Genomic DNA, 24,366 nt, shown 5'->3' with positions numbered 1-24,366 from the left:
TCTTGAGGGAAGTTTTTCTGTCCCAGACTAGCTGCTGGAAGTTGCAAAATTTCTTGGAGCTACTAAGGTGATACTGTACAACCTGCTCTACCTATGCATGCATGCTCACAAGGTGAGAACCAAACATGATTCTAATATTAAAGGCAAAAAGAGCCAAAGTTACATTAAAAAATGTGTTTCTGAATATCTTTTTTATAATTTGTAGGTAAGAAGAACAACTGTGTGAGATAGATTTGTCTACGCTAGTCTAAGTTAGAAATAAGCATCAGTACGTTATAATCTCTTAAAAGCAAAACTTCTTTTATTTGAATTTTTGAAAACTTAAATTAGTCAATCAACCTTTATCTAGCTAGGCAAGTTTTCATCAACTTAATTATTTTTCAAAAGTCTCCAGTATCATTTTAGCCAGGGGAGTGTTATTTTCTCACACCTTTTACTAAACTAAAGCCTAAAATATTTTACTCTAAACACAGGAGTCCAAATTAAGTTACTCATGTAAGTGCATAAAAACATGTAAAACTCTTTCTAGAATCAAAACACATCTTACAGGTCATGAACTGACAGAGAACTATGTAAAGGAAAAAATACTTCTGCAGAATAATGATTTGATGATTTATTTCTTTTTACACTAGATACTTAGGTGTGTCTAGGAAAATACAGATATGTTTTGCTGGTAAATAAACCTTTTCTGATCTTTAGCTACCAGCTTTTGTCTATTGTGGTCTGCAAATGGCTTAAATTTTGCTCAAAAGTAATAAATGTATATAAAGAAGAATTTAGTTAGAAATACAAAATAGTTTCAGCAATTTATAAGGAAGAATGAAATATATTATATCAACTTACATTGTTTACAATATTATAAGAAGAAAACTCCAGTGGAATTTCAGTCTTGTTTTGGCAAAAGATTAATTAATCAGCCTTAACTTTAAGAGTCCTTTAGCAGCCTTGGCACCCAGCCTTGATGTATTTCAGTTACTGCTTGGACACCCCAAACCCAATTGTTTTAAATATGAGTTAAAGACACAAACACTATTTCATCAACATGTTTGCTCCACAATGGTAGCAGCATGGCCAAGCGAAAACAGAAATTTAGCTGTGCAAATTGGAGTGACCAACATGACAATACTTCTGGCAAAAACAAAAGTCAAAGTTAGCAGTACAGAGTCTCCTCCAGGAAGACCATTTTTCTACACGCAAATCAATTTAGACTTCAATCTGCTTCTGTACCATGGTGAATTGACAGTAATTATTCTGAAGTCAGATGTAAAAATAATATGTAAAAGAGATCATGACTCAAAGTACATGATACATTTAAATCTCTTTACTTAATTATCTTGAGGTCAGATTATGCTTAATTTTCTAGGGTGAGCAGTAATAGAAGGGCAAGAGGTAAGTCTACTTTTTCAGGCTTAGCTTCTCTTAATACTACCCATTGGAGCAGTTAGAAATCTCAACCTATATGGTGATGCACAGCTGCATGGCATTACACTAATCAAGCTGCAAATTAGCACAGACCAATTATTTAGTTCCTCATTCTTGACCTAGGGTCAAAACAATTAAAACCATCTAAGGAGATCTAGTAAATTTTTGCAAAATGAATGCCACAGAAAGGCGCATCCCATGCTCTGTTATCTCTCTACTTGCTGCTGTGATCATGCCCTACGTGCATAGAAATTGATTTCTCAAGTACAAATTAAGCTTATTTGTTCTGGATATTTTTTGTTTAGTTGGTTGGTTTGGCTTTGGAGATTTTTGGGATTGTGCTGGGTCTGGTTTTTTTTTTTGGTTGGTTGCTTGTTTGGGGTTTTTTTTCATGATGAGGGTTTAATTAAATAAGTCTTTTATCTCTAACCTATATGCATTTTCCATGGGTTTCTCTCACTTGAACTATACATCTGACTTGTATAATAAACTTCGTAATACTAAATTGCTGAAAGCATTTTGTATCACCTGCAAATTAGATGTGTTTTAAATCTCAGCAATTGCTGTGCATTAGCAATGATTTCAAGTTTTAGTAAAAGTCAGCAAAAATATCTGCTGTCTTGTTCTGTTCCTGTGGTAACAAATACTTAGTACTATAATCAAACCAGTGAAATAAAGAATTTTCAAGGAGGAAAAACAGCTTTTACTCCAGAAACATCAAGTTTCAAAGTGGCAAAGCCTTTATTGGCAATTTCTTTTTTTTTTTTCTTAATGTATATAATCTGGCAATTTTTAGTACTGTAAACTCAACAAAGATTTTCTATTTGACAAATGTATAGAAACTGCTTCCTTCTTTTATGACTGACTAATAACTCCCCAAGATTGCATGAAGGGTCAATAGAGATAGGCAAATATGAGTGTTGTGGTTTAGGGATGGTCATACCTAAGTAATGGAATCACATAATTCACTAGTTTGGGAAAAAAGCTTTGAAACCATTGAGTCCAACCTAACACCACTTTATCAACTAAACCATGACACTGAGAGCCATGTCCAGTCTTTTTTTAAACACATCTAGGACAATGACTCCACAACCTACCTGGCCAGCACATTCCAATGGCCAGTCACTATTTCCGCGAAGAATTTTTTCCCCAATGCTTAGCCTAAACTACTTCTGGCATAGGTTAAGACTGTGTCCTCTTGTCCTGTCACTGGTTGCCTGGGAAGTCCATGGGCCCTCCGTGGGATACTCCCATGAGTGCTGAAAGAGCTGACAGATGTCATTGCCAAGTCATTTTTGGTAATGTTTGATCAATCCTGGCAACAGGAAGAAGTGTTCAAAGACTGGAGAAAAGCAACTCACATTTTAAAGGAGGGCAAAAATAAGGCCCCAGGGAATCATCTGTCAATCAGTCTCACCTGGTGATGGAGAGAGTTGTGACTGCTTAGTCTAGAGAAGAAAAGGCTCCAAGGGGACTTAATTAATGTACATAAATTACTGAAAGGAAGTTGCGGAAAGGTCAGAGCAAATTCTTTTCACTGATGTCCAGTAAGAGGACAAGCGACAATGGGCACAAACTGAAACACAGGAGATTTGTCCTGAACATTGGGAAACACTTTTTGACTAAGCACTGGAATGGAACAGATTGCCTAGAGAACTTATGATTTCTCCATCCTTAGAGATATTCAAAAGCTACCTGGGCATGGTTCTGGATACCTGCCTTTAGGTGTCTGTGCTCAGTTAGGGGCTCAGACCAGATGACCGCCAGAGAACCCTTCCAATTTCAAACATTCTGTGAATCACATTGGTGTTGAGATTGAATTGTGTATTGTAATTCATGTACTTTATAAAGTGCATCTTAAATTCATATTGTATTTTTTGCATATTTGGTATCAATAACTGCTAAATCAAATATCTCATTTAATACAAAATATCTTAAGTGCATTTCATATTAAATTTTATACCCTTCCTGTATGGAATATCTAAAATATCCTTATTGAAGAATATTAGAATCTGATATCTTGTCATAAAAATCACTTTTTACTAGCAGAGATCATTATTTTTACTGTAAATATGAGGTACACAAAAAGTCAATTCCATATAAAAGAATTAAATATTCATGTATTGTGAAACAAAAAATTTGTTGATGGATTTTATCATCCTATGCTATCAGACCTATGGGTCTGATAGGTACTTTAATCATCAAGATTATATTTACTCTATTGTACTTCGGTACTAAGAGAGGGTCTTGGAAGAAGGAACTCTAGAATTTTTGCTCTTTTGATCACATTTAATCTTTTAAATGACAGACAGCTTGATTGGTCTATGTTTTTATTTCCTATCTAAACTCTCAAAAATACTGAAATAACTGTAGACTTATAATAACTAATTTCAACTTCTGAATGGGTAATAATTTCAGAAATCAATTCCCTTTTATCTCCTATTTTATGTCTTTGCTAGAAGCCTAGTGTCACCCACAATTCTTGCTGGGATGGATTTAACTGTGGGGAAAACTGATGGTGGTATGACCCTTTTTTTTTTTTTTTTAATTTACCTCAAATTTTCCAACATTAGCTTTAAAATACATGTGGCATATATATTTTAAAGAGAAATTGAACTTATGTCAAAATCTATCCTACTGTTTAGCTTCCAGCAACCACGGGGAGGATCATCCATTAGGAGTAAGATAGGCTCCTTGGATGTCCAACTCATAAAAGATTTTAGTTTTTCCTTTTATTTGATGCAGCATATTACCTCTTTTTTTCTTCTTTTTTTCTTTTTTTTTCCAGAGCAATAACAGCACATTTTTCATTTATTTTTTCCATGCAATGATATGGCATTTAATATATCCAGTTAATTTGTATTGATGAATACCTAGTTAAGGTAAATCTATTTTTCAAAGGAATGTATGGGCATAAACATTGAAATGGCCCACACTGGAGCAGGGTCAGGACTCCTCTCCCTGAGCAATGGCAGAATCATGTAATGAACTGACCATAACCCCTATTCTCCATCTCTCTGCACCACTGAGTGCCAGGAGGTAGAGCTAGGAAGGAGAGAAGGGTGGGGGTAAGGTGTTTTTGAAGACTTAATTTACTTATTACTATCCTGCTATTATTTTTTTAGTAATAAATTAAATTAATATCTGTAATTTGAGTCTGTTTTGCCTGTGGCGATATTTGGTGTATGATCTCTCTCTGTCCTTACTTCAACTCACAAATCCTTCATAATATATTCTCTTCTCTGTCCAGCTGTGGAGTAGAATGATAGAGAGGTTTTGCTGGGTGTCTGGCATCTGGCCACAGTCAATCCTGTAGTTCTCAAAATCATATTACTGATTTCTTAGGCATTCAATGACCTATGCTGTGATGCCTAATGCAATCTGTCTTCTCCTTCCTTTTTTTATAAACAGTGTTTATTGGTATTCATTGGAGCCCAAACCTGACTCCCAGTGTATATTTTTTCCTTGTTACAAATCAGTGTCTTCCTGAAACAGATTATAAATAAAGCATTACGGAAAAGGCAGAGACTGAGAAAGGGATTTTAGGAGTAGGAATAGAACAAAATTAAATTAAATGACAAGCTATCTCAATATAAGATTTGTTTGGGAATTTTTAGGAAAAAAAATTGTATAGATTTAGAGGACAGAATTAATCCTGCTGTCTTTCCCTGGTAAGAAAGTATCCTGCAAATGTTAGTTGTGATTCTTGTTTCCCAATGCTTCAAATAATTCAAAATTGTCCAATGTTCTCAAGGGGAGTTTTCCACCAATAAATGATTTTTCCTATGCCAGCACTGTCTGCTATTTAGCACAGTAATTTTCCTTCCTGCTTCTTTATGTAGAGGATGTAGAGAGTAGCTGTATTCTGTCGCAGGCTCCACTTGGCTTTTCTAGCAAATCCACCCTCTCTCATTACTCACTTATTCTGTGTGTTGCTGTATGCATCAGAGAACAAAGATTTGCATCAAAAGGCATACTTTGGAATATGGAGTACTATGACTTTTTGTGCTATGCCAGATTAGGAAGCAGGATTGATCAACTCTGGCAGTCTGCCAAGCTCCCAGGATACCTTGATTATCCATGAAGTTCTGTGATGCTCGTCTGGGTCACAAAACACTAGAACTTAATTTCTCTTCTACCTTGCATAATATTATACTTTAACTTAAGGCTTTTCTATTCTTATTTTTTATAGTTCCCCTATTACGGGAAGTACTTTATATGAAGACTTTGAATCGACCCACCTGGTTCATAACTCTTCAGCAATTAACAGTCAATGCTGATTTTTTTTTCTTAGCTGACCAGCCTACATTCTTAGAATATGCTGAGGCAGCAGGGACCTGCCAGGATCCTGGCCCTGCACAGGACACCACAAGAATCACACCAGGTGCCCAAGAGTGCTGTCCAAACACTTCCTGAAGCCTTGCTGCAGTGACCACTGGCCTGGGGAGCCTGTTGCAGTGCTCAAGCACCCTCTGGGGCACGAATGTTTTCCTGATATCCTGCCTAAAGCTCCCTCAACTCAGCTTCATGCTGTTTCCTTGAGTCCTGGCACTGATGGTCTGCAAGGAAAGGACTATGACAGTTGATATTTAGGCCTTGTAACTTGAAATATTGGACCATCCTTACAGAAAAGCAGCTCCATCTCAGAACCCCACCAGCAGCAGCCAAGCAACATCTCCAGGGCCTTCTGAGAGAGATGCTCGAGCAAGACCTGATCAGGTATTTTGTGCATTTTTAACATTCTGTACTCTGTATTAAGTTTCAGCAGACTTGCTGGTGGTATAAAAGGTGTGATGTGAATGTGCAGGACCAGGCCTAAGCATGGTTTGCCTCAGACATTGCAAGTGCTGTGACAGGAAGGCTGTGACGAGAAGAGAGGATCCTGCTGGGGTGGAGCAGCATTGTCCTGAGCCAAATTTCTGCTCTGCCTGAAGACTTGAGCTCAGTCCCCACCCTCAACTCATTCCCTGGAGGAGGCCTCAAAGGGCTGGCTCTGCAGGGAAAATCTCCTGTACATAAGAGGCTGCAGCAGGGTGGGGCACATGGGGCCCTCTCGCTCTCTTGTCCCTCTGTCTCTCTGTCACTCTCATTGCTGACTCCAGCTCTGCACTATCCACGTGGCTGCACTGACACAGGAGCTACAGAATGGTGATATTTCCTCAGTCCCTGCTCTGCCTCTGTTTCTCCCCTCCCTCACTCTGCCTGGGCACACACGGCTGTCCTGTTCTACTCCATCCTCAGTTTGGAAGTTGCTGTGGCTGTGGGGAGCTTGTGGCTCTGTGTTGTGGCTTGTGAGTCAGCAGCTGTGAGAAGGTCCTTGGGAGGAGCTGAGAGATGATTGAAGGGCACTGAGCAATAGTGAGGGCTGGTTGGTAACCACTTGTGACACTCTCTTGTACAAATTCAAGGGCTTGTTAGCCAGCAGCTTTTGAGTCTGCACAGCAGGTAGCCTGCTGGATTTAAGACAGCTGCTCCTAAAAGCACAAGAGTTTCTCGACATGTGGCTGCTGTCTTTGTTCATCCTGATGAGAATTCACAACCAACCATCACACCCTGTACTCCTGGATTCTAAGAGTGAAGCACTAATCTCATTTTTAATACATAAAACTCTAAAACAGCCAAGTGCCTTTTCAGTAAATCATGTGGATGTTTGACAGCAAAAGCTGAGTCTTTTCCTGGTGTGTGCAAGCAGAAATTGAGACCCAGATAAAACTTACTGGACCTCCCCTTTGGGGAGGCTTTGCTGGAGCTGCTGAAGGGAGTGTCTACTTCCCAAAGTCTTTTAGCAGTAGACTTGGAGAAGGACTGGCTAAGTCCTAAGATGAGAAACTAGGAATGCAAGAGAGCAGATATTTACCTGGAGGTCCTCGGTGTTCGACAGCTATTTTTATTTAAAGAACATGTGTTTTCAACCTTTGTCAGTTCACAAATCCTACTTTTTTAGAATGGGAGCAAAACCTGATCTGGGTCAGAGATTAATGAATTGTTTTGTTATTGTTGTAGAAACAGCCTTGTGCTTCAGGCTTGACCAGTCCTGCGATGAGCAAGAAGCGGAGGATTGAACACTAGCTCAGTTACCTCCAGCCAGCACCTCGTGGCCACTCTTCTTCCTGGGTTCTGGCTGGTGCCTGGCATCTCTTGGTGCACCCTAAGAATTTCTTGGAGGTATTCCTGAGGGTGCTGTTCTACTGTAAAGCCAACCTTGAGCCTCCCATTCGCTACTGAAGAGCAGCTCAAACAGGACATAGCCCTTCTTGCTGAGATGCACCCAGAATGGTGGGCTCAGTGTTGTTAGAGAAGGTTAGAGTTGTTAGTGAAGCTGTGTTTTCCAGGGTGGTAGCTGCTTGCTTGAACACTGGTAGTTACCAGTTTCTTGCTTGTGCATGAAATCAATGCATCTATTTACTTCATGACTCCCTAAGTTTATTTTGCTTTTTTTTTTTTAACCAAAAGACAGTGAAAATCAATTCAAAATTGTTCTGCAGCTGCTGAATTATTCTCTACATCATGTCTTTACCAATGCTGAGGGGTACCATCATGCTGCTGCTTATAGTAACTGGACTTCACCTCTCTGACAGGACAGTGACGGATGCTGTATCAGTCCCTGGATATTAATACTGCGGGAAAAGGAAAGATCTTTCAATTCCAGTCTTTCTTAAAGAGATGTAGTATATAAAATGTTCCAGCTATATAAAGGGAGGGCAACAGAAAGCAGCAGAAGTGGAGCAGGGCGCTGTGTGAATCAGAAAGGGAAAAGAAAGACATACTGTGATGGTTCAGGATCGACCCCTAGCCCCTCTCACAGGTCTAGTCCCTCTTGGAGCCTCCCGGTGCCTCTGCCTCATCTGAGATGCCACCTCAGCAGCCCAGCCCCGGCCAGCTCCAGCACCTGCCAGCGGCACGTCCGGCTCCGGTTGCCCTTAGACGAAAGGGGCTGCAGAGCTGCGGACCCGCTCTGGGCCAAGTTCCCGCTCCCCAGCTGCAGCTGGGCTCAGCTGGGCTCGGCGGGATTAGGCTAAACTCGGCTGAACTCGGCTGGGCTGGTCGTCTCCATTCGGCTCTGTTCGGTTGTGCTCCGCTAGATTCGGCTAGGCTCTCATAGGTTCGGCTCCATTCGGCTCGGTTCGGCTGCGCTCGGCACCGCTCAGTCCGCAGCCCCGGCCCGGCCCCGCCGGAGGTGAGGGCTTGGTCGGCACAGTGGGACCAGTGGCCGGTAGGCGCCGGAGCTCTCCGGAGGCCTTTCAGGCCGCCCCCGACTCTGGAAAGGCTGCGCCATCTCGCGTCTGGCAGGCCAGACGCCGGGCCAGCGTCCGCAGCGGGGCCCGGCCTTGCCCCGGCGGGCCCGGCCTCTCCGCCCCACCCCGGGGACAGCTGGGCATTGCTCGCTGCTCGCGGCTGCGCCGACGGCCGCGGGGCACCGGGGACGTGCGGTGAGAGTGCGGAGCAGTGAGCTGCTGCGGGCCGGACTCTCGGGGCTTGCTGGGATCCTCGGCAGCCCGGGCTTCCTTCGCATCCGGTGCCGGTCGCGGGCCCCACAGGGCTCTGCGGAAGAGTCTGGTGGGGCGGGGAGGGGAGGAGGTCTGACATCCCCATGGCACGAGGCCCGTAAAGCTCCGGGGACCTCGGCAGGGACAGTTGCAGGGCAGCTGAAGACGAGGTGGGCTGCTCTAGGTCTGTCCTCGGATCCTGCTCAAAGACACGTCGTTATTAAAACGGAACACTCAGATCAGCCGTTTGCTGACTGGTAGGATAATTCCCTTTGCAAATGTCCCCTGGAAGAAAAACTGCATATAATCTTTTCATACTACAGAAAGAGATGTGGTGAGAGGTTTTAGGAATTAACCTTTGACTCTCCTGCTTTCCTAGTCTGGCGTTTCCTAGTCTGGGAGAGAGATGTCATTGAAACCATTCACCTTTCCATTGCCCGAAACAAGATTTCTTCATGCTGGCAGGCATGTGTACAAATTTAAAATCCGGTATGGCAACTTCAACAGGTATGTGTGTTAAAGCCAAGAAGTCAGCCTGCTGGTTGTTGACTGCATGTGGCAGTGAGTTAATACAAGACCTTAAAACACAAAACACAAGTGGATAGAAAGTTCACACGGAACAATCCTTGTGAATAAGGGATGCTTTTTAAGAGTAATAGATTAGGAATCAATCTGCTCGCTGAGTATTTTTTCCTGTTCAGTGGGAATTATGTTTTGTTACAGTTTAAACTCTTACTTGAAATGTAGCTTCACTGTGTTTTCGCTGGGATGGTTCCAACTGTCTCTTTGTTTCACAGCTCTCCCATACTCAGCCTCACTGAAAGTGCTGCCAAGGAGTTGGAGGTAGGAGCTGAGGCAGGTCCATAGGACCTCAGATGGGTGTTAGGCTGAACAAATCATAAGCTTGTTATGGGACTGAGAACATTTTGTCAAATGCAGCATTTCAAGTGTGAGTAATGGGGAACTTCCTTAGAGAGTCCGAGCATTGAAAAAAATAATAAAAAAAAAAGACACAAATTAAAAATGTTCCTCAGCAGGCAAAATTTAGTGTAGAAGAGTAATGCTTTTGTTTTAAATATTCCAAAGAAGCTACTGACTGTTAAAATTGGACAAAAGGAAACTCCTGTTTGTTGAGCTGGTTGCACCCAATTCCTGTCTGATTCCTCTTCAGTCATTCTTGCAGGAGCTCTTCCCCAGGATTTCAGTCTCAACCTCGAAACTGACCACCACTTTCAAATTGTCAGGCTTGATTTAGCTGTTAATCCCTCTTGGTTTTTCAGGAGCTGTGGCAGTACTGGTGAGCTGCCTTGATGGAGGTTAATCTAATGCTAAATGATGATGATCACAATGGATGAGTTGTATTGTTGTCATCTTTTTCCTGAAACAAAAGAAGGACCCTGCCATTACTAAGAAATTGAAACAAATATACTGCCTGCTTAATAATGCTCCTTCCTATTACTTAATTTCTAAAAAACTTCAAAGTAATAGCATTGAAAACCTTACTGAAGAAAATGTGCTGATTTTAATTGATATGAAGAATTATGATTTTTTTTTCCCTTTTGAAAATGTTGAAAGGTATTACTGGAAAAAGTTTTGTTTGTAGAGGAGAAGTTTGTTGGGGCTTAACTGCAGTTGCCTTGTAACTAATTTGGGTCAATATTCAGAGAAAGAGGAGTAAATAAATTTTGCTGGAAAAATAAAATGACACTCATTAAATTTAAAACTTCTTAAATTTAAAAGCACACCCCCATTTTCCATAGTAATTCTTCTATGTTAATTCAAGATTAAGGTACTCACTCGCCTAAATTTCTATGAGTCTATCAGTGCAATGCACACTAAAATGGCGGGAGGGAGTGGGGAGAAAAAGGGGAGGAGGAAAAGCAGAATATTTAGAACCTGGTCTTCCATGATTCATGCAAACTGTAAAGTAATGTTAATTTTTCCCCAAGCCTTGAAAGTGTACTTGACAGTGGAGTTGTGGCTATGTTTTTAATATTTTTCCTTTGTTTATTTTTGGTCTCTCCAGGAAGTGATTCGAGTAATCCTTGGAAATCTTGATGATTTGCATCCATTTTCTACACACCATTTCACCATCTTTCCATGTATCCTTTCTTTCCTACTCACAAAAGAAAAGATTCAATGACTTTTTCTGTTGGGCATTGCATAAGTCAACATTTATGTGTAGGAGTGTGCAGATCTTCAGCTGGACTAGTAGTACTTCAGTCTTTGCAGTTTGACATTGGCTGAAGGTATTGTGAATACCTTATGTGTTGCCGTCACCAGGAACTGCTGTGATGAGAGTGTTTTGCAATGTTTTCGTCCTAAAGGCCCTGTGTTCCAAATTAGGTTTAGTCAGAGCAAATAAAGGTGTATATAAAGTGCCAGGAAGCCCACCTCATGCGCTTGGAAGCACAGCCAGTGCATTGTTCCCAAAGGTTTGTAGAACGTAAAACACTCCTTACAGGACCAGCAATGCTGGCTCATGGGCAGGGAAACTCACAGTACTGTACTTGTTAGGTCCCTTAAGGTTAAACCACCGTGAGCCTTTGGGGATGGAGAGTGGGAGCAAGTGTGAATCTGTGCTCATGTCTCCACAGACAAGGCTGAGAGAAGCAAAAAGAACCTCACAGAGTGAACTTTACAAGAAGCAGTAGTTTAGCTAACATAATTGGAAGTCCAGACAGGCTTTTGAACACACAAAGCCTGCAGGATTGTCATCCAGTTATCCTGGTCCGCTCTTCAGTCTTTGAAGCCTAGAAGCAATTTTGAATTGTGAATGTCATCGGCACAGTATTCACCTTACTGCGCTCATGCTTCTCACTCCTGTGGCACCAGTCAGCAGATCTTTTCTGTCTTCCCTAAAGTTTTCAAAGAGTCACTGAGCTGCTGTCAGTCTGGCCTGCTGTCCACAGACAGTGCTGTAAAAGCTGTGTGCAATTGCACAGCATAGTCATATAGAAGCACAGGTTTTGAGGAGTGTAGTTTCCCGGGATTTCACTTTTGACAGAGAAGTGCTCAAGCATTTGAGATTGAATTATTCTACCTAGCAGTTGTACTACAGGCTCCTCCTCCTTATAGGTGTTTTGTCATCAGAATGCTTAAGTGGCCTTCATTTTTTTCTTCTGCCCTGTGCAACTGGACAGAATTTAGTTGTGTCTGCTACATACTCGGCAGATTTTTAATTTAAAGTGGCAATAACTTGATAAAAGAGATGGTGACTGTTAACGTTTCTGTTGTAGTTACTGTTCTGTAATAGGTTGAGAAGTTACTCTCCTAAGGCTTTTGTTGAAAAGAAAAGTAATTCTGTTAAATGTTAGCGCTTTCCAGTCCTAAGGGTTCTGTCAGTTTTTGGATCAGATCTGGCATAATCTCCTGTGATTCTGAGTGCCCAGGAGTAATGAATACCTTTGACGCATTCCCCTCCGGTCTTAGAAGACAGCATTATGCCTCCTAATAGCAGGCAGGAATGAGGCCGTCCTCTTCCTCTGTCCAAAGCAGGTACATACAACAGCAACTTACTTGTGTTAGAGTCAAGAAGATAAGGTAGCCAAGAGCATCATTATACAGGAGACGCCCAGTCCAACCAACATTATTAGTTTGCTCTGAAGCTCAACCAGTTCTGTCTGTGTGTTGAAGAGTGTTTGGTCTACGAACTTGTATTTCTAGAACTACAAAGTCCATCCACATGCTTAGCCAGCGCTGGGCCTGGAAGAAAACTGTAAGTTCAGAGGCCTGGCCTGCGGAGTTGTCTTACAGTTGGCTGCTCTCTGTAGAGTGACAGAGTATCTTTGCTAATCACCAGCTATGAGTTCTTCAAGCCAAAAATCAGGAAATTTCAGTCCTTAAAAGAACTGGTTGTATCAATGTTTCATCATCTTCTGTCCCCGAGATGTTAGTTTCTGCTAGCAAATGAGGACTAACAGAATTCATTTCACCTGTTTCTCCCTGAGATCAGAGGTATGTAAGGGGACTTATGTCCAGCACCATTTGACTTTCCAAGCAGATGCTCCTGGATGTCAGAACTGGACTCACATGAAGGAATGGCTGTAACTGTGGTGGTTGTCATGTCAATTATCTTTTTTTTTCCCATTTTGAACTGTGAAGTAAATTTAATGATGCTGCTTCTATGAATCCAAATCCTTTTTAATTTTTAAATAAAATTTTAAAATAATTCCTTTTTAATTAGGAAGACTGCTTAAGAGTTTTTTTTTATTATAGGTTTGGAAGATCCTGGCATGTTTTTTTGCAGGAAGGTGTCAGTACTGAAGGCAAGCACATTTAAGGGAACAGAACACTATTAATGCAGGTGATTGATGGGGCAGTGTGGAAAAGTAAGCCTGGATAAGTGTTTCCTGTAGTGTGTTACTGGTGCAGTTTCACAAGTTCATAATAACAAGTTGTATTTGCTCCCTTGTGCACATGTGCAGTGTGCTGTGACTTTTGAAGCTTTAGAAGACATTGTCAGGACTCATGCTCCTTTGAAATGTTAGTGTTGTGTTTTTAAGTCTTATCATACTTCTCAGATTTGAGTAAATGGGAGCGAGTATCAAAGATGAAATTCAAACATGAGAATGTCCATCTCATGCCTTATCCCTACATTTGTACATTGTATCTGGAATTGAACTCATTTCAGCGAAGCATATCTTGTGGTAAGTCACTGTGATTATATTTGGGTAATTTCTGTAAACCTCTATGATCTATGGTCTTGCTTTTCTCTTTTCCTTTGCCTACTGCATCTGAATCGGAGAGACCAAAACTGCATGTGTAATGCCTGTACCATGAGTCTGAAATAGTGCTCATTGTCTCATATTGCTTTTCTAAAATTCTCTGAATTCCCCTTTGTCTTTCCAACTGCCAGCAACTCTTTAGCTGGTATTTTTATGAAGCTATGCCCAGTGGCTCCCAACCTTCATTTTTTAATGTCAGTCAGTGGGCTGGAGCCAGCACATATATGTATATGGGACACATGTTTTTCTTCTTTGTGCATGACTACATTTGTTGACATATAACATCACATTCTTTGTTGCTGTTTCCCTAAAGAAATAATGGATTTTTGTTAAAAAATAATGATAGTAGCCATGGTAATAATGTCATTTAGATAAATAGCAAGCATTTTCACCTCAACAGTGTCTTGTTTTCCAGGTTTTCTATGAATTCTCTGAACAACCTCAAGCCACAGTTAAGGCCTGTGTGGGACTCTACATTTAAATGCCCTTGTAGTGAAAAATGAGTATTCATACTGTTTCCTGTTGTGATTATCAGGCTCTGGAAAAACTTACAGTTTTTCTTTAATGACAGCACATAATGGGATCTTTATAAGATGGCCAACTAGTAATTTCTTAGTCTCACCTATTTGCATGTCCTATCAAACGTCCCATGTTTGGATGTAACCATGGAGAGTTCACTCACTTCCCTGCATACCTGCTACAGTATTTAATTGCCTTAATCCAGATAGTTGTACAGCATTGCTATTCTAAAATTAGGAACAGTGTAAGGCACTGTTGCTTTCAGACTTGATATCTCAAATTTCTCTTGGTAGGAATTTTTCTTCAGGGAAATATGTGTGAATTCCATACATCCTACAGCTGGCCAATATTCTCTAGAGGCTGTGTTCCAGATCTCCTTGCGTCTTCCATTGGGTACCCAAAGCACAGCGAGATGCTAACTGTTCTTCAGGCCCTTTTCTTCTGAAGATACCTTTGATTTCTCTAAGACAAGCAATTGTCCCATCCCATTGATATCTGGTGTTCATAGCTAGGAATTCTGGTTCAGAAAGAGCTGTATTTGCACATTTTCTATTTCAGTGTATCTGCAGGTCCAGACTGTTTCCCAGTAGTTTATCTTGCTCCTGGAAGAGAAATTGCAGTGCAAAAATGTACTTTTCAGTTGGTTAAAGAAAGTCCAGTCTAAATATTCACTAAGTTTTATATCTCTGTTGCAGGTAAAGAAGTAAACAAGGGTAGTGATGAGCTTGTAAGTTGTGCATTTGGTTTCATTCTGTTGTTTAATTTATGTTCTAAGTATTCTTGAGAAGCAGAATATATGCCTTTAGGCAATTCTAGAGTTCTCCTACCACTAGGAGTTAGTCAGGCAGTGTAAAGTGTCACCGAATTCTCACCTAGAACCATCCAAAAGGAGAGATGTTCTTCTGGCAGTTCTGCTGGGCTTGGAAAGCAGTCCTGTATCAGGACCTAAGAGCCTGCTGCCTTCAGTTCTATGGATTTTCTGCAAGCCTGACTGAGTGAGCTGTCCAGTGTTTTCATCACTGGAAGAATCTGTGAGGTTGATCTTGTTGAGTAATGAAGTAGTTTGTTAGGTACTGTGTTATAAACAGCAAAATTACGCTTATTTGAGAAGTTTTTGTGTAATGAGAGCTCAAGGTAGGTTAATTTTCAATACAGGTAAGTGTCTAAAGTGAATTAATGAAGAATAATTCAAATCCAAATTCCCTCAAGGAAGTGTCCAAATTCCTGTAAGGAATTTTTTCTATCTCTGCATTCCTGCTATTTACATTCCTTGGCAGTCCTCTGAAAGTGGAAGAAATAGGATGTCCTAGAAAGAAATACTTTGTTTAAAACTGTTGCGCATAATTCTCTTGGCTGAGCTCCCAGTGTTTGTTTTAGTCCTGAATGATTTTTTTGTTTTTAGAGTATAAGCAGGAACAATTTTTGCAAAATATGAACATACATTAACTATGAATTTTGTTCTAAAATAGAAAAGTCAAAATCTATTGTTACTAATACCAAATTTGAAATGCTTTGAAGGTCAGGAGAAGAAATGAAATATCAGAAACTACTGCAATGAAAGAAGCAGTGAAGAGGAGAAGAGTGGAAGTCAGAGATGATACCTCATGCCCAGAGTCATGTATCGACAGGTCAGTTGACTCCAAAAGAGTCTCTCAGGACACATACTAATATTTTCAATTTCTCTTGCTTAATTTCTTCATGCTTAATTTCTGTGCAATCCTTTGGCCCATTTTCCTTCTTCCTTTTTTTTTCCATGGCTACAGAATCTAAGCATCATTGCTCATATTGGGAAAAAAAGTCCTGTACTTTTCAAATTCCCATACCATTGACCAGACCTCTGCCTGTTTAACTCCTCTGTATTACATCACCTTTTGAGTCACAGTGAGGTGACAGCTCAGCTGCCAGACAGAACAGTGCATTTGTTTGCACACCTGAGTCTAGAACAGCAAGGGGAGAACTGGAACCAGTTTTCCACTTACCTCCCAGCCTGCTCTGTTGAGCCATCTGATAAATGCTGCCCTCTTGGCTTGAGGCTGATGGCAAAAGGCCTTGGAACTCACTCTTTTCTAAGTGCTTTAAAGTCTCATGAAATTGCACGTGTTGTGTGTATACATGAGTATTCTCACACAACTTCACCATATGTTTCTTTGGTAGTTAAACTTCTTATGGTGATTCCCAAGTAGATATTTATATCTGGATTTTACAGAATGGTTGAGGTTGGACAGGTCCTTTGATATCGTCAAGTTCAGACCCCTCCTGCTCAAGCAGGATCACCCAAAGCAAGTTCCCTCACGGCTTCAATAGACTTTGAGGGTGGAACCACAACAACTGTGGAGAGCCACTTGCAGTGTATGACCACAGTTCTAGTCAAAAGGTTTTTCTTGTGTTCAGATTTAATTTCATGTATTGCAGTCTGTGCCCTTTGCCTCTTGTTCTGCCAGAAGACAAGAGGGTTGAGGAGAGCCTGGCTCCCTGTTCTTCATTTCCTCCCATCAGATGTACATTGGTAAGATTCCATCCAAGCCTTCTCCAGACTAAACAGCCTCATCTCTCAAAGTTTGTCCACTTGAAAAAAATTCCCCAATCCCATTGTCATGTTTGTGTGTAGCCCTTTGCTGTGACTACCAGTGAGTCCCAGTCATGTACTGGGGTTTCCAGTCCAGAATGGGGCAGAGAGGCCTCAGCAGCCTTGAGCAGAGGGGAGGGATCACTGCTTGAGGGCAGTGGTTTGGCAGAGCTCTGCTTAATTCAGCTCAGGGTGAATCACTCAGCTCAGCTGAATCACCCTTCTGCATGAGGGTACAGGGCTGGCTCTTGACTAACCTTGTGCTTAGTTCTTGACTACCTCTCAGATACCCAGTGTTACTTACAGGCTGGCAGGCTTCTTTCTTCTTAGAGTGTATTTTTTTAAAAGAAGAAAATCTACACCTGTGCTGAATCCTCACAAGTCTGTAGCAAACAGACCTGGATCCATTAGTGGTCAGAAGTGTTTATGCGTACCTTTCCCCTCCTATGTACAGACTATATCCAATCATCTACCTTGGTGCCTTATATCCTACCCAATTCCCAAATGTGTTTAATGTAGACATATTAACAAAGTCTGAAGCCAGTTCTTTTCCTGCTCATGCAAATATAGTCCTTCAATCCTACCTCTGTTCCCCTGGCCTGTTTCTACTGTTGGATATGAGGGAGGAATGAGCCCAGGATTCAGAATGCTTTTTTATTTCTTTTTGCCAAAGACACAGGTTGTAGATTAATAAAATAGAAGGTCCAAAAGGGCTATTTCATGATCCATTCTGGCAGTTCTCTTTAGGTCCTGTATCTTGCCACAGCAGTTATGATTAGAACAATCTGTAATTCTTAAGTGTATGCTTGAATTCAAAATCAAAGTGGCAAGCACTAACTTCAAGCCTTCTGTCATTTTTTTCCAGTTACGCTGTTAGACTGAAGAGCTCATTCAGGCTGAGCATCTTCCCTGCCCCAGGAAGGAGTGTGTCTGCTGTAATGAGACCAGCTCTTTGTCTTCTTTCTAGACAAGCTCTTTTGCTCCTAAATTGTCTTGGGGGATTTGGGTTTTCTTGGGGTGCTACTGAGTGTTAAGAAATCAGAATCTCCAAGTGGCACTCCCAGTGATTCTGATCACCTCAAGTGAAGCCAAGATGGTTTTTCTGCACATGCATGCCTTCATATTTCCCCATATGGAGTTTCTTCTGCCATTTTAATGCTCCATGACCAAGTCTTGCAAGATCTTCCTGTGGTTCTTTGCTACCTGCCCTTGTAACCTTGTAGGATTCACAAGCTTTCTCAGTTATCTGCTCATCTTCCTTTTCACTTAACACTTTTTGTAGTTAACTGCTTGTTTGTCATAGAAAAGCAGAATGAGTGCTTTTTTTTAAGGAAGACTTTGAAACATGAGTACAAATAAAGATTAAGGGTATATATATTGTTGAATAGAGTCCTACTAAAGTCCTGGTTTCTAGTGAAGTACTTGGAGTGGCTGCTTCCTCTTTGTGACGTTTTATAAACTCAGTTTTTACTTACTTATCTTTAGATCTGGAACTGACTGTGTTCACCACATGAGTAAAGCAGAGCAAGGATTTGAAAAGGTAAGTACAGAATATTCAGAAAGAGACAACAGCACCTATTTAGTCCTGGACCATTAGAGTGGCAAGCATAAAAATGCCTGCAGGTCCCTTTTTTCCCTGCATCACCCTCATAATTTTTGACTCGCCAGACTAAGCAAAGGGATTAATTATATTTTTTTTTGAGATGACACAAACTTTTCTGATTGTCAAGCTACAAGCTCGGAGGGTAAGCTCAAGCCTCTGAGAGTTGAGCCTGAGGAATGCGCTGCCTTTTCTCTAGGACTCCAGTCCTCTGTCATCTCACATGCCCCTTTGTGGAGAACTCCACAAAGGACCAAAAGTGAATGCTGGCATCTTGTCACTGGCTTTGCTGTGACAATGTGCCACTCCCCACCAGTGTCCCTCTCTCTGCTGATGGCCATGCAGGCATCACCCTGTTCCTGAAACAGTGCCATGCCTTTTCTCACTATGTCATCAGAAGGCAGATTCATTACATGATTGTTCCAGAGGGATTGGCTGTTGCTCTCTGTTCTCCAAAGACCTTGTTAGGAGGAGAAGATTCTTTTTCTTCTAGCCCAAAGGCTCCAAGCCTGCTCAGATAGAGCTGCTCTTAGTCACACCCTAATGCCCGTATCCTCCTGGATGTTGCACACCCTCCCAAATGCACTTCATATATTTTCTGGATACCATTTTAAATTTAATTCAAATCCCTACCACACTATCACCTTTCTGACTTTTTCCCCACCTCTAAATTTTTGGAAGAGAGTTTTTTCCAAGGAAGCAAACACATTTCTCTTGGATTTGCTCACAAAGGAAGCCCAAAACATTCTTTCTGAACAGGGTTTTTTGACAGGTTTGTTGGATTTCCAAGATAGGAAGAAGACTGCCTAGTGACTCCTTGGGAGTATTCAGTAAAGAATAACTTACCTAAACCAAGCAGGTTTACTTGTCTCTAAAACTTGTATCCCTTTTTTTTCCCCCTCTGCTTATTTTTGAAGTATAAGTGACTGGTCTCTACACATGCCCTCTCTGGCTTCTTTCCTCAGGTACTCCAAACACTGTTGGTGAGATAAGGATCATTTTCTGAAAGATGTTTTTTTATTCTCCACTTTGCTATAATCAATGTCTCAGCATTCCTCTGTTGATTGTACAGTTTTCAAGACATTAGAGTCTTTGAATGCTGGAGATACAGGTTAGCAGCTTGGACCCTGAGAAACAGTGTGACAGGTGGCAGATGTTACTCTAAGTTCTTGTGTTAACTAATGTGGGAGGGCCTGTCTTGAGTGCTTTCCCGGTAAACTGGAACTGTGATGCAAAAATAACTCAGCAAATACCAACTCAGGTGAGAAGAACCTTCTCTGGAACATCTGCTTGTGACATCATTACTTGTCCTTGAAATTGCACTAGTTAAGGCACTGTTAAACTGAGAGGGTTTTCTGAACACAGACTGTTCTGTTCATGAACACCAGATCAGGTGTCATGAGTACCGTGTGAAATCCTGGGCAAAAGTCCTAACATGCATTTTTTAGAAGATGAAAGCCAAATATTTCTGTGACATGCTTTTCATTTGGGTTTTGTTTGTTTTTTCTTTTAATTCAGGTTGAGAAGAAAGATTAGGTTTAGGATAAAAACATGTCAGTAGCTCCTGTACTTTATCAGAGGTTTTCTGGTTGTTCTTCCAAGGCTCTTTCTCAGTTTATCAACAGTGTATGGCTTTGGTTTCAAATCCATGTGGTATTTTATAATGCTTCTCAAAAAGGGAAGGGTTTTGTAAAACAGGAAGGAAATCTCTCTATGTAGTACCTGTGGGATTGACTTAGGGATGTTGGATTCAAAATGAGGAGCAAAGAAGTGCCACAGGCACATAACTGTTCAATGAATTGCCTTTCCAGCTGTCACCCAAACATCTCCCAGGCCTGTGATAGTGACATCTGATCAGGATGAATGTGGTCAAACCTGCATGTCTTTTCATTACACAATGCACTAGTGAGAGTCACAGAAAGAAAGAGACTCAGCCTGTCACTCCAGAGAATTTAGTTAACTTAGTTAATGCTCTCAGACTAAACCGCAAATATCTCAATCCATCAGAGGTTTGGAATTTTGTGTTAACCTGAGCTTAGATGTGGCATTTGGGGACATGGTTTAGTGATGGCCTTGGCAGTGCTAGGTTAGCAATTGGACTCAATCTTACAGGGCTTTTCCAACCTAAACAGTTCTGAGATTAGTGCAAGGGAAACACCATTAGGACCTGTCATTGTTTTAGGGTTTACTCTCTTTTAGAAGTTTACCTACTGATCTTGCTGTGTTTCTATATGCTTATTTTGTTTTGTGTGGTACTTTTTGTTGTTGTTCACCTTCCTAATGGGTATTCCTGGCCCACCTCTTGCTTCTGGAACTTTTCCTTTTTATCCCTTCCAAATTAAGTCTGTGTCCCAAGACTGTCTTAGAAGGGTGAATGTCCAGGGGCCTGCATTGTCCAAGGACTGTAGTTTCCCACAGTTCTTCTGTTCATGTTTTTTGAAATCTCTGCGTATTCCATAGGTACTGTTAGTTCATTATCTGGTATTATCTTCTAAATAAATTACAGCTTTATGTTATGTCCTGATGAAGGAAGTGTAAAAATACCTTGGTGAAGAAGGTCCTTATCGTAACAGAAAAAATCCCTAAATGAAACCACACAACAAAGAGTGTAGACCTTGCTTTTTAATACTTTCAGGAAGCAAGCTAACAAAAATTTCTGTACAATAGCATTTACCATTATGTAACAGTTCTTGGGTTCCTTTTACTTTTAGAATTCCTCCAAAGCAAATGAGCTTGAGTTCAGCCCAGCATCCTTTACTAAAGACTGTGACCAACTTAGTTTCTGTGAGTAAGGAATTCCTGGTTTCCACAGAATCTCATTCCCCTGGAAATGCAGGGAGTGTGTAGAGAGCGAGGTTGTGGTTTTGTTCTTGCTGCTGTTTCTTAACAGGGGGGCCTGTGGAGTTCGCCCTTGAACAAAGAAGAGCAGCCAGTAAGGCCGAGGGTGTAGTGCAGCTGCAGCAGCAAATGGATCAAACAGGAAAGAAAGGAAACATAAAGTCAGAAGGAAGAGGTCTTTCACAGTTCTGGAGAAGGTACTAATCCTGCACTGATGAGTAGAGGCAGTCCTGGCTCTGTCTAAGCCTGTGTCAAAGGCTGATTCTGGCAGTGCCGGGTTGTTCTCCATAATTTTGAAGGATGGAGACGTCATTTCTGTGGTCAAACCAAAGTCTCCCCAGGCAAAAAAAAAGAGATGTCATTTTATCTCATGCTAAGGGGTAGCATTACCACTAAATGTTCCTCTTCTGAGTTGTCTTTGGGGAAAAAACTCCTGATGAGAGGGTCACTGAACCTCCATCACAGCCCTTATACAAAGTGGCTTCTCTCAGCTGAGAAATGCCAGCTAAAAGGGTCTTCCCAGATGGATCTTCAGCCCCATTAAGATGCGTGTGACCTTTATTTGGCCGTTGAGCAAATCTGGACTTTGTAACTCTGACTCCCAAAGGCACCATTTCAAATGGAAATCAGTGTCACTGTTCAGACACGTGCTGGCTGCTGTCCATCACTGCACAGAACCAGATAGATATTGGCAGCTGCTGTTTTTTGTTATTTTTTTAAAAAATAAAACTCCATGTTAATTGTAATGTGTGCCATTCCTTTAATGACTGAGACTGTTAGCGTTCGGAAACACGTAATCACGGGATATGATTATATGCAGGTGCTTTTATTAAGAGCTCTGGGAGTCGGGGTACAAACCCAAATCTGACTCCGAACATAAGTTTCAAGCTGAACGTATTTTATACCCTAGCGTTGTATAACTTACACATTAATTATTAAACTTACATTGTTCTATTGTATACATTGACATGAGTTTATAGTGATCTTTCTTAGGTCCATGACCACAGTTTCACATGATTATTCTTTCTGATTAAACAGTAATTATATTTAATTACTAAACAGTTGTCACATCTAACAATTATATCAATTATGTGCTAGCTACATAGTACTATTTCTCCCTGTGCTAAAGGTATTTACCTTTCCAAGGCCTACTAAGTTTATTTTTTTCTGTTAACCCTAAATCCCATTATTTTAAAACCCTTTTACTATCAAGACTAGACCATTAGTGCACAAGTTACTCATTGTTTCCTCTATTTTTTCAGTTTCCCTCTGTATTGTTTTGTACTGGCATTGTGTCCTTCCATTAAACAGAAATTAGCTTTTTTCCCAATAAGCTTTTTTCAGATAAGTATTTTAAGTCTAATCTGCTCTTCTTGTTGTTACTGTTTCCCCAGCATCATCTTTTCGCCACTACAACATCTTTTTGGTGGAAAAAACTGACCTGGAAATTCTAATTGTTGTGGAAAGGTAGATTTTAGTATGAATATTGGGTTGCACTGTTTTCTTCTGTAATTCAGCTTTTCACATTGCTTGTCTCAGCTATTAAATGCTTTAAATTGAATTCCACTTTGCTAATGTTTTCAAAGTAATCTTCTGAAGATGTTGGGTTAGGACAACATGTTGGATTTTTCTTCACGTCTTAGAGGTTTTGGAATAGAGTAAGAAACTTGCTTTTAAGATTTTAATGCTTAAGTATTGTAAATTGTGAATTTCATGTTATGTGGTATTCTAATAAAACAAGCATCACTTTGGAACTGTGTGTTATTTTAATCAGACTTATCCATGTAGAAGATACTCTTTCCCTCAAAGAAGCAGCAGAGGTTTCTAGTATTAGATGGACTCCAGTACTATGCTTCACAGCTTTAAAAAGGTCAAAATTATGGATAAACATTTTGCATTAGATATTGCCACTGCACTACAATTTGGGTAATTATTTATGCATTGAATATGTAATGGGATGAGGTTGGAACTGAAGATTTCAAACACGCCAAAGCCGCAATCAGGCAGCTTTTGTTCCCATGGTTATGCTTTTTAAATGATCTGTCATTCTTGAAGGACCCCCTGAGCTGGGCAGCTGGCTATAGGTGAGTCTGCTTGGGCAAGGGCTTGGGCCCAATGGCTTCCAGTTTCCTGCTAGCCTTGGCCACAGTGTGATATGAGGAAGTGTGAGAGTTTCTTTCCCTTGTTAAACTGTGTCTTAACCCATGAGCATTTACTCCCATTTGCCTTTGTGACTCTGTCCCCTGCCTCTGAGGGAGTGGGAGTGGGCAGCAGGATGGGGGGGTGGGTCACCTGCCAGCCAGGGCTACCCCCTCCCACCCCTGAAGGGACTGCAGTCTGCAGAGAAGCCAGGTGGGAGCACAGGCAAAGCAAGAGCCCACACTGTACACAGACCCTGTACCCTTCACTTGGCTAGTGGCATCGAGTGTGACTTGTAGCTGTAATGAGAAGAAGGAGAGAAGTCTGAGGGAAAGCAGAGCCTGGGAAAGGGCAGGAAGGAAGATGGGCCTACTTCAAATAAGCATGTGTCCTGGGTAATCCAAGATGTTATTGTAGTCCATATCTATCTGTGCCCAAACTTATTACTGTCTCTTTATAATCCCGTGCCATGGATGGAAGTTGACACGGCTTGGACAGGGGTTGCTGGGGTTCCTTTTCAAAGTCAGGGGTCTCTCAGGCAGACCTCTCTTGCCTTGAAATCTTTGCTCAAGGCAGAATCTTTGGGATTTTATCACTGGTTTTTCTTTTCCCCCCTCCCTTTTGTTCCTCTCTTGCATCTTGGCCTGCCTCAAGGCAAATTGTAGGAGTGCCTGTCAGCAACACTGTGCCAGAAAGAACAGCATGGCCCTGCTCCAGTCTGTTGCCCATAGCTTGCCAGCAGTGCCCAGCTGAGGCAAAAAGCCACCCCAGCCAAAAAGGTCATCCCAGCCCAGCTGCTTTGTCTTGCCTTGCTTTGCCTTGCTGATCTCTGCCACAACAAAGGCAAAGTCTCTCCACAAGTTCAAGCTGTTTGCTGAGTATCACCTGCTGGAACGTGCCAGCTGCCTTTGCTGATGGAGAGATAAGTAGGAAGGCTGACTGTATTTTCCATTTGTCTCCTTAAATACGGTTGCCTGTGGCAGATGCCAACTTGAAAGTGGGGAGTACACCTCTATTTTGGGTTTGTCTTTGTTTCTGTGGAGTTTGTGGGATTTAGCAATTTTGTAT

At 41.2% G+C, this 24,366-nt stretch overlaps 1 protein-coding gene across 6 annotated transcripts; it reads left to right on the top strand.

Annotated features, from left to right (window-relative positions):
* The first annotated feature begins 5,760 nt into the window (after positions 1 to 5,760).
* MAJIN (membrane anchored junction protein) lies at positions 5,761 to 22,913 on the top strand. 6 transcript variants are annotated; one of them, XM_072934800.1, is made up of 11 exons: positions 5,761 to 6,141; positions 9,289 to 9,416; positions 9,707 to 9,752; positions 10,936 to 11,011; positions 13,433 to 13,558; positions 14,851 to 14,882; positions 15,674 to 15,783; positions 18,207 to 18,261; positions 21,033 to 21,105; positions 21,212 to 21,356; positions 22,554 to 22,913. In XM_072934800.1, exons 2-11 carry the CDS (start codon positions 9,316 to 9,318, stop codon positions 22,597 to 22,599), a joined length of 810 nt encoding a protein of 269 aa, XP_072790901.1. In that variant the 5' UTR covers positions 5,761 to 6,141; positions 9,289 to 9,315; the 3' UTR covers positions 22,600 to 22,913. The 6 variants fall into 6 exon arrangements, with proteins under 6 accessions (XP_072790901.1, XP_072790903.1, XP_072790902.1 ...); XM_072934801.1 differs by lacking the exon at positions 5,761 to 6,141 and adding an exon at positions 8,291 to 8,524; XM_030283158.4 differs by lacking the exon at positions 5,761 to 6,141 and adding an exon at positions 8,291 to 8,599.
* Positions 22,914 to 24,366: the final 1,453 nt, after the last annotated feature.

The sequence above is a fragment of the Taeniopygia guttata genome, chromosome 12, assembly GCF_048771995.1.
Source record: "Taeniopygia guttata chromosome 12, bTaeGut7.mat, whole genome shotgun sequence".
Classification (NCBI taxonomy): Eukaryota; Metazoa; Chordata; class Aves; order Passeriformes; family Estrildidae; genus Taeniopygia; species Taeniopygia guttata.
Note: the sequence above shows the minus strand (reverse complement) of the source record. Positions and strands in the feature narration are given on the sequence as shown.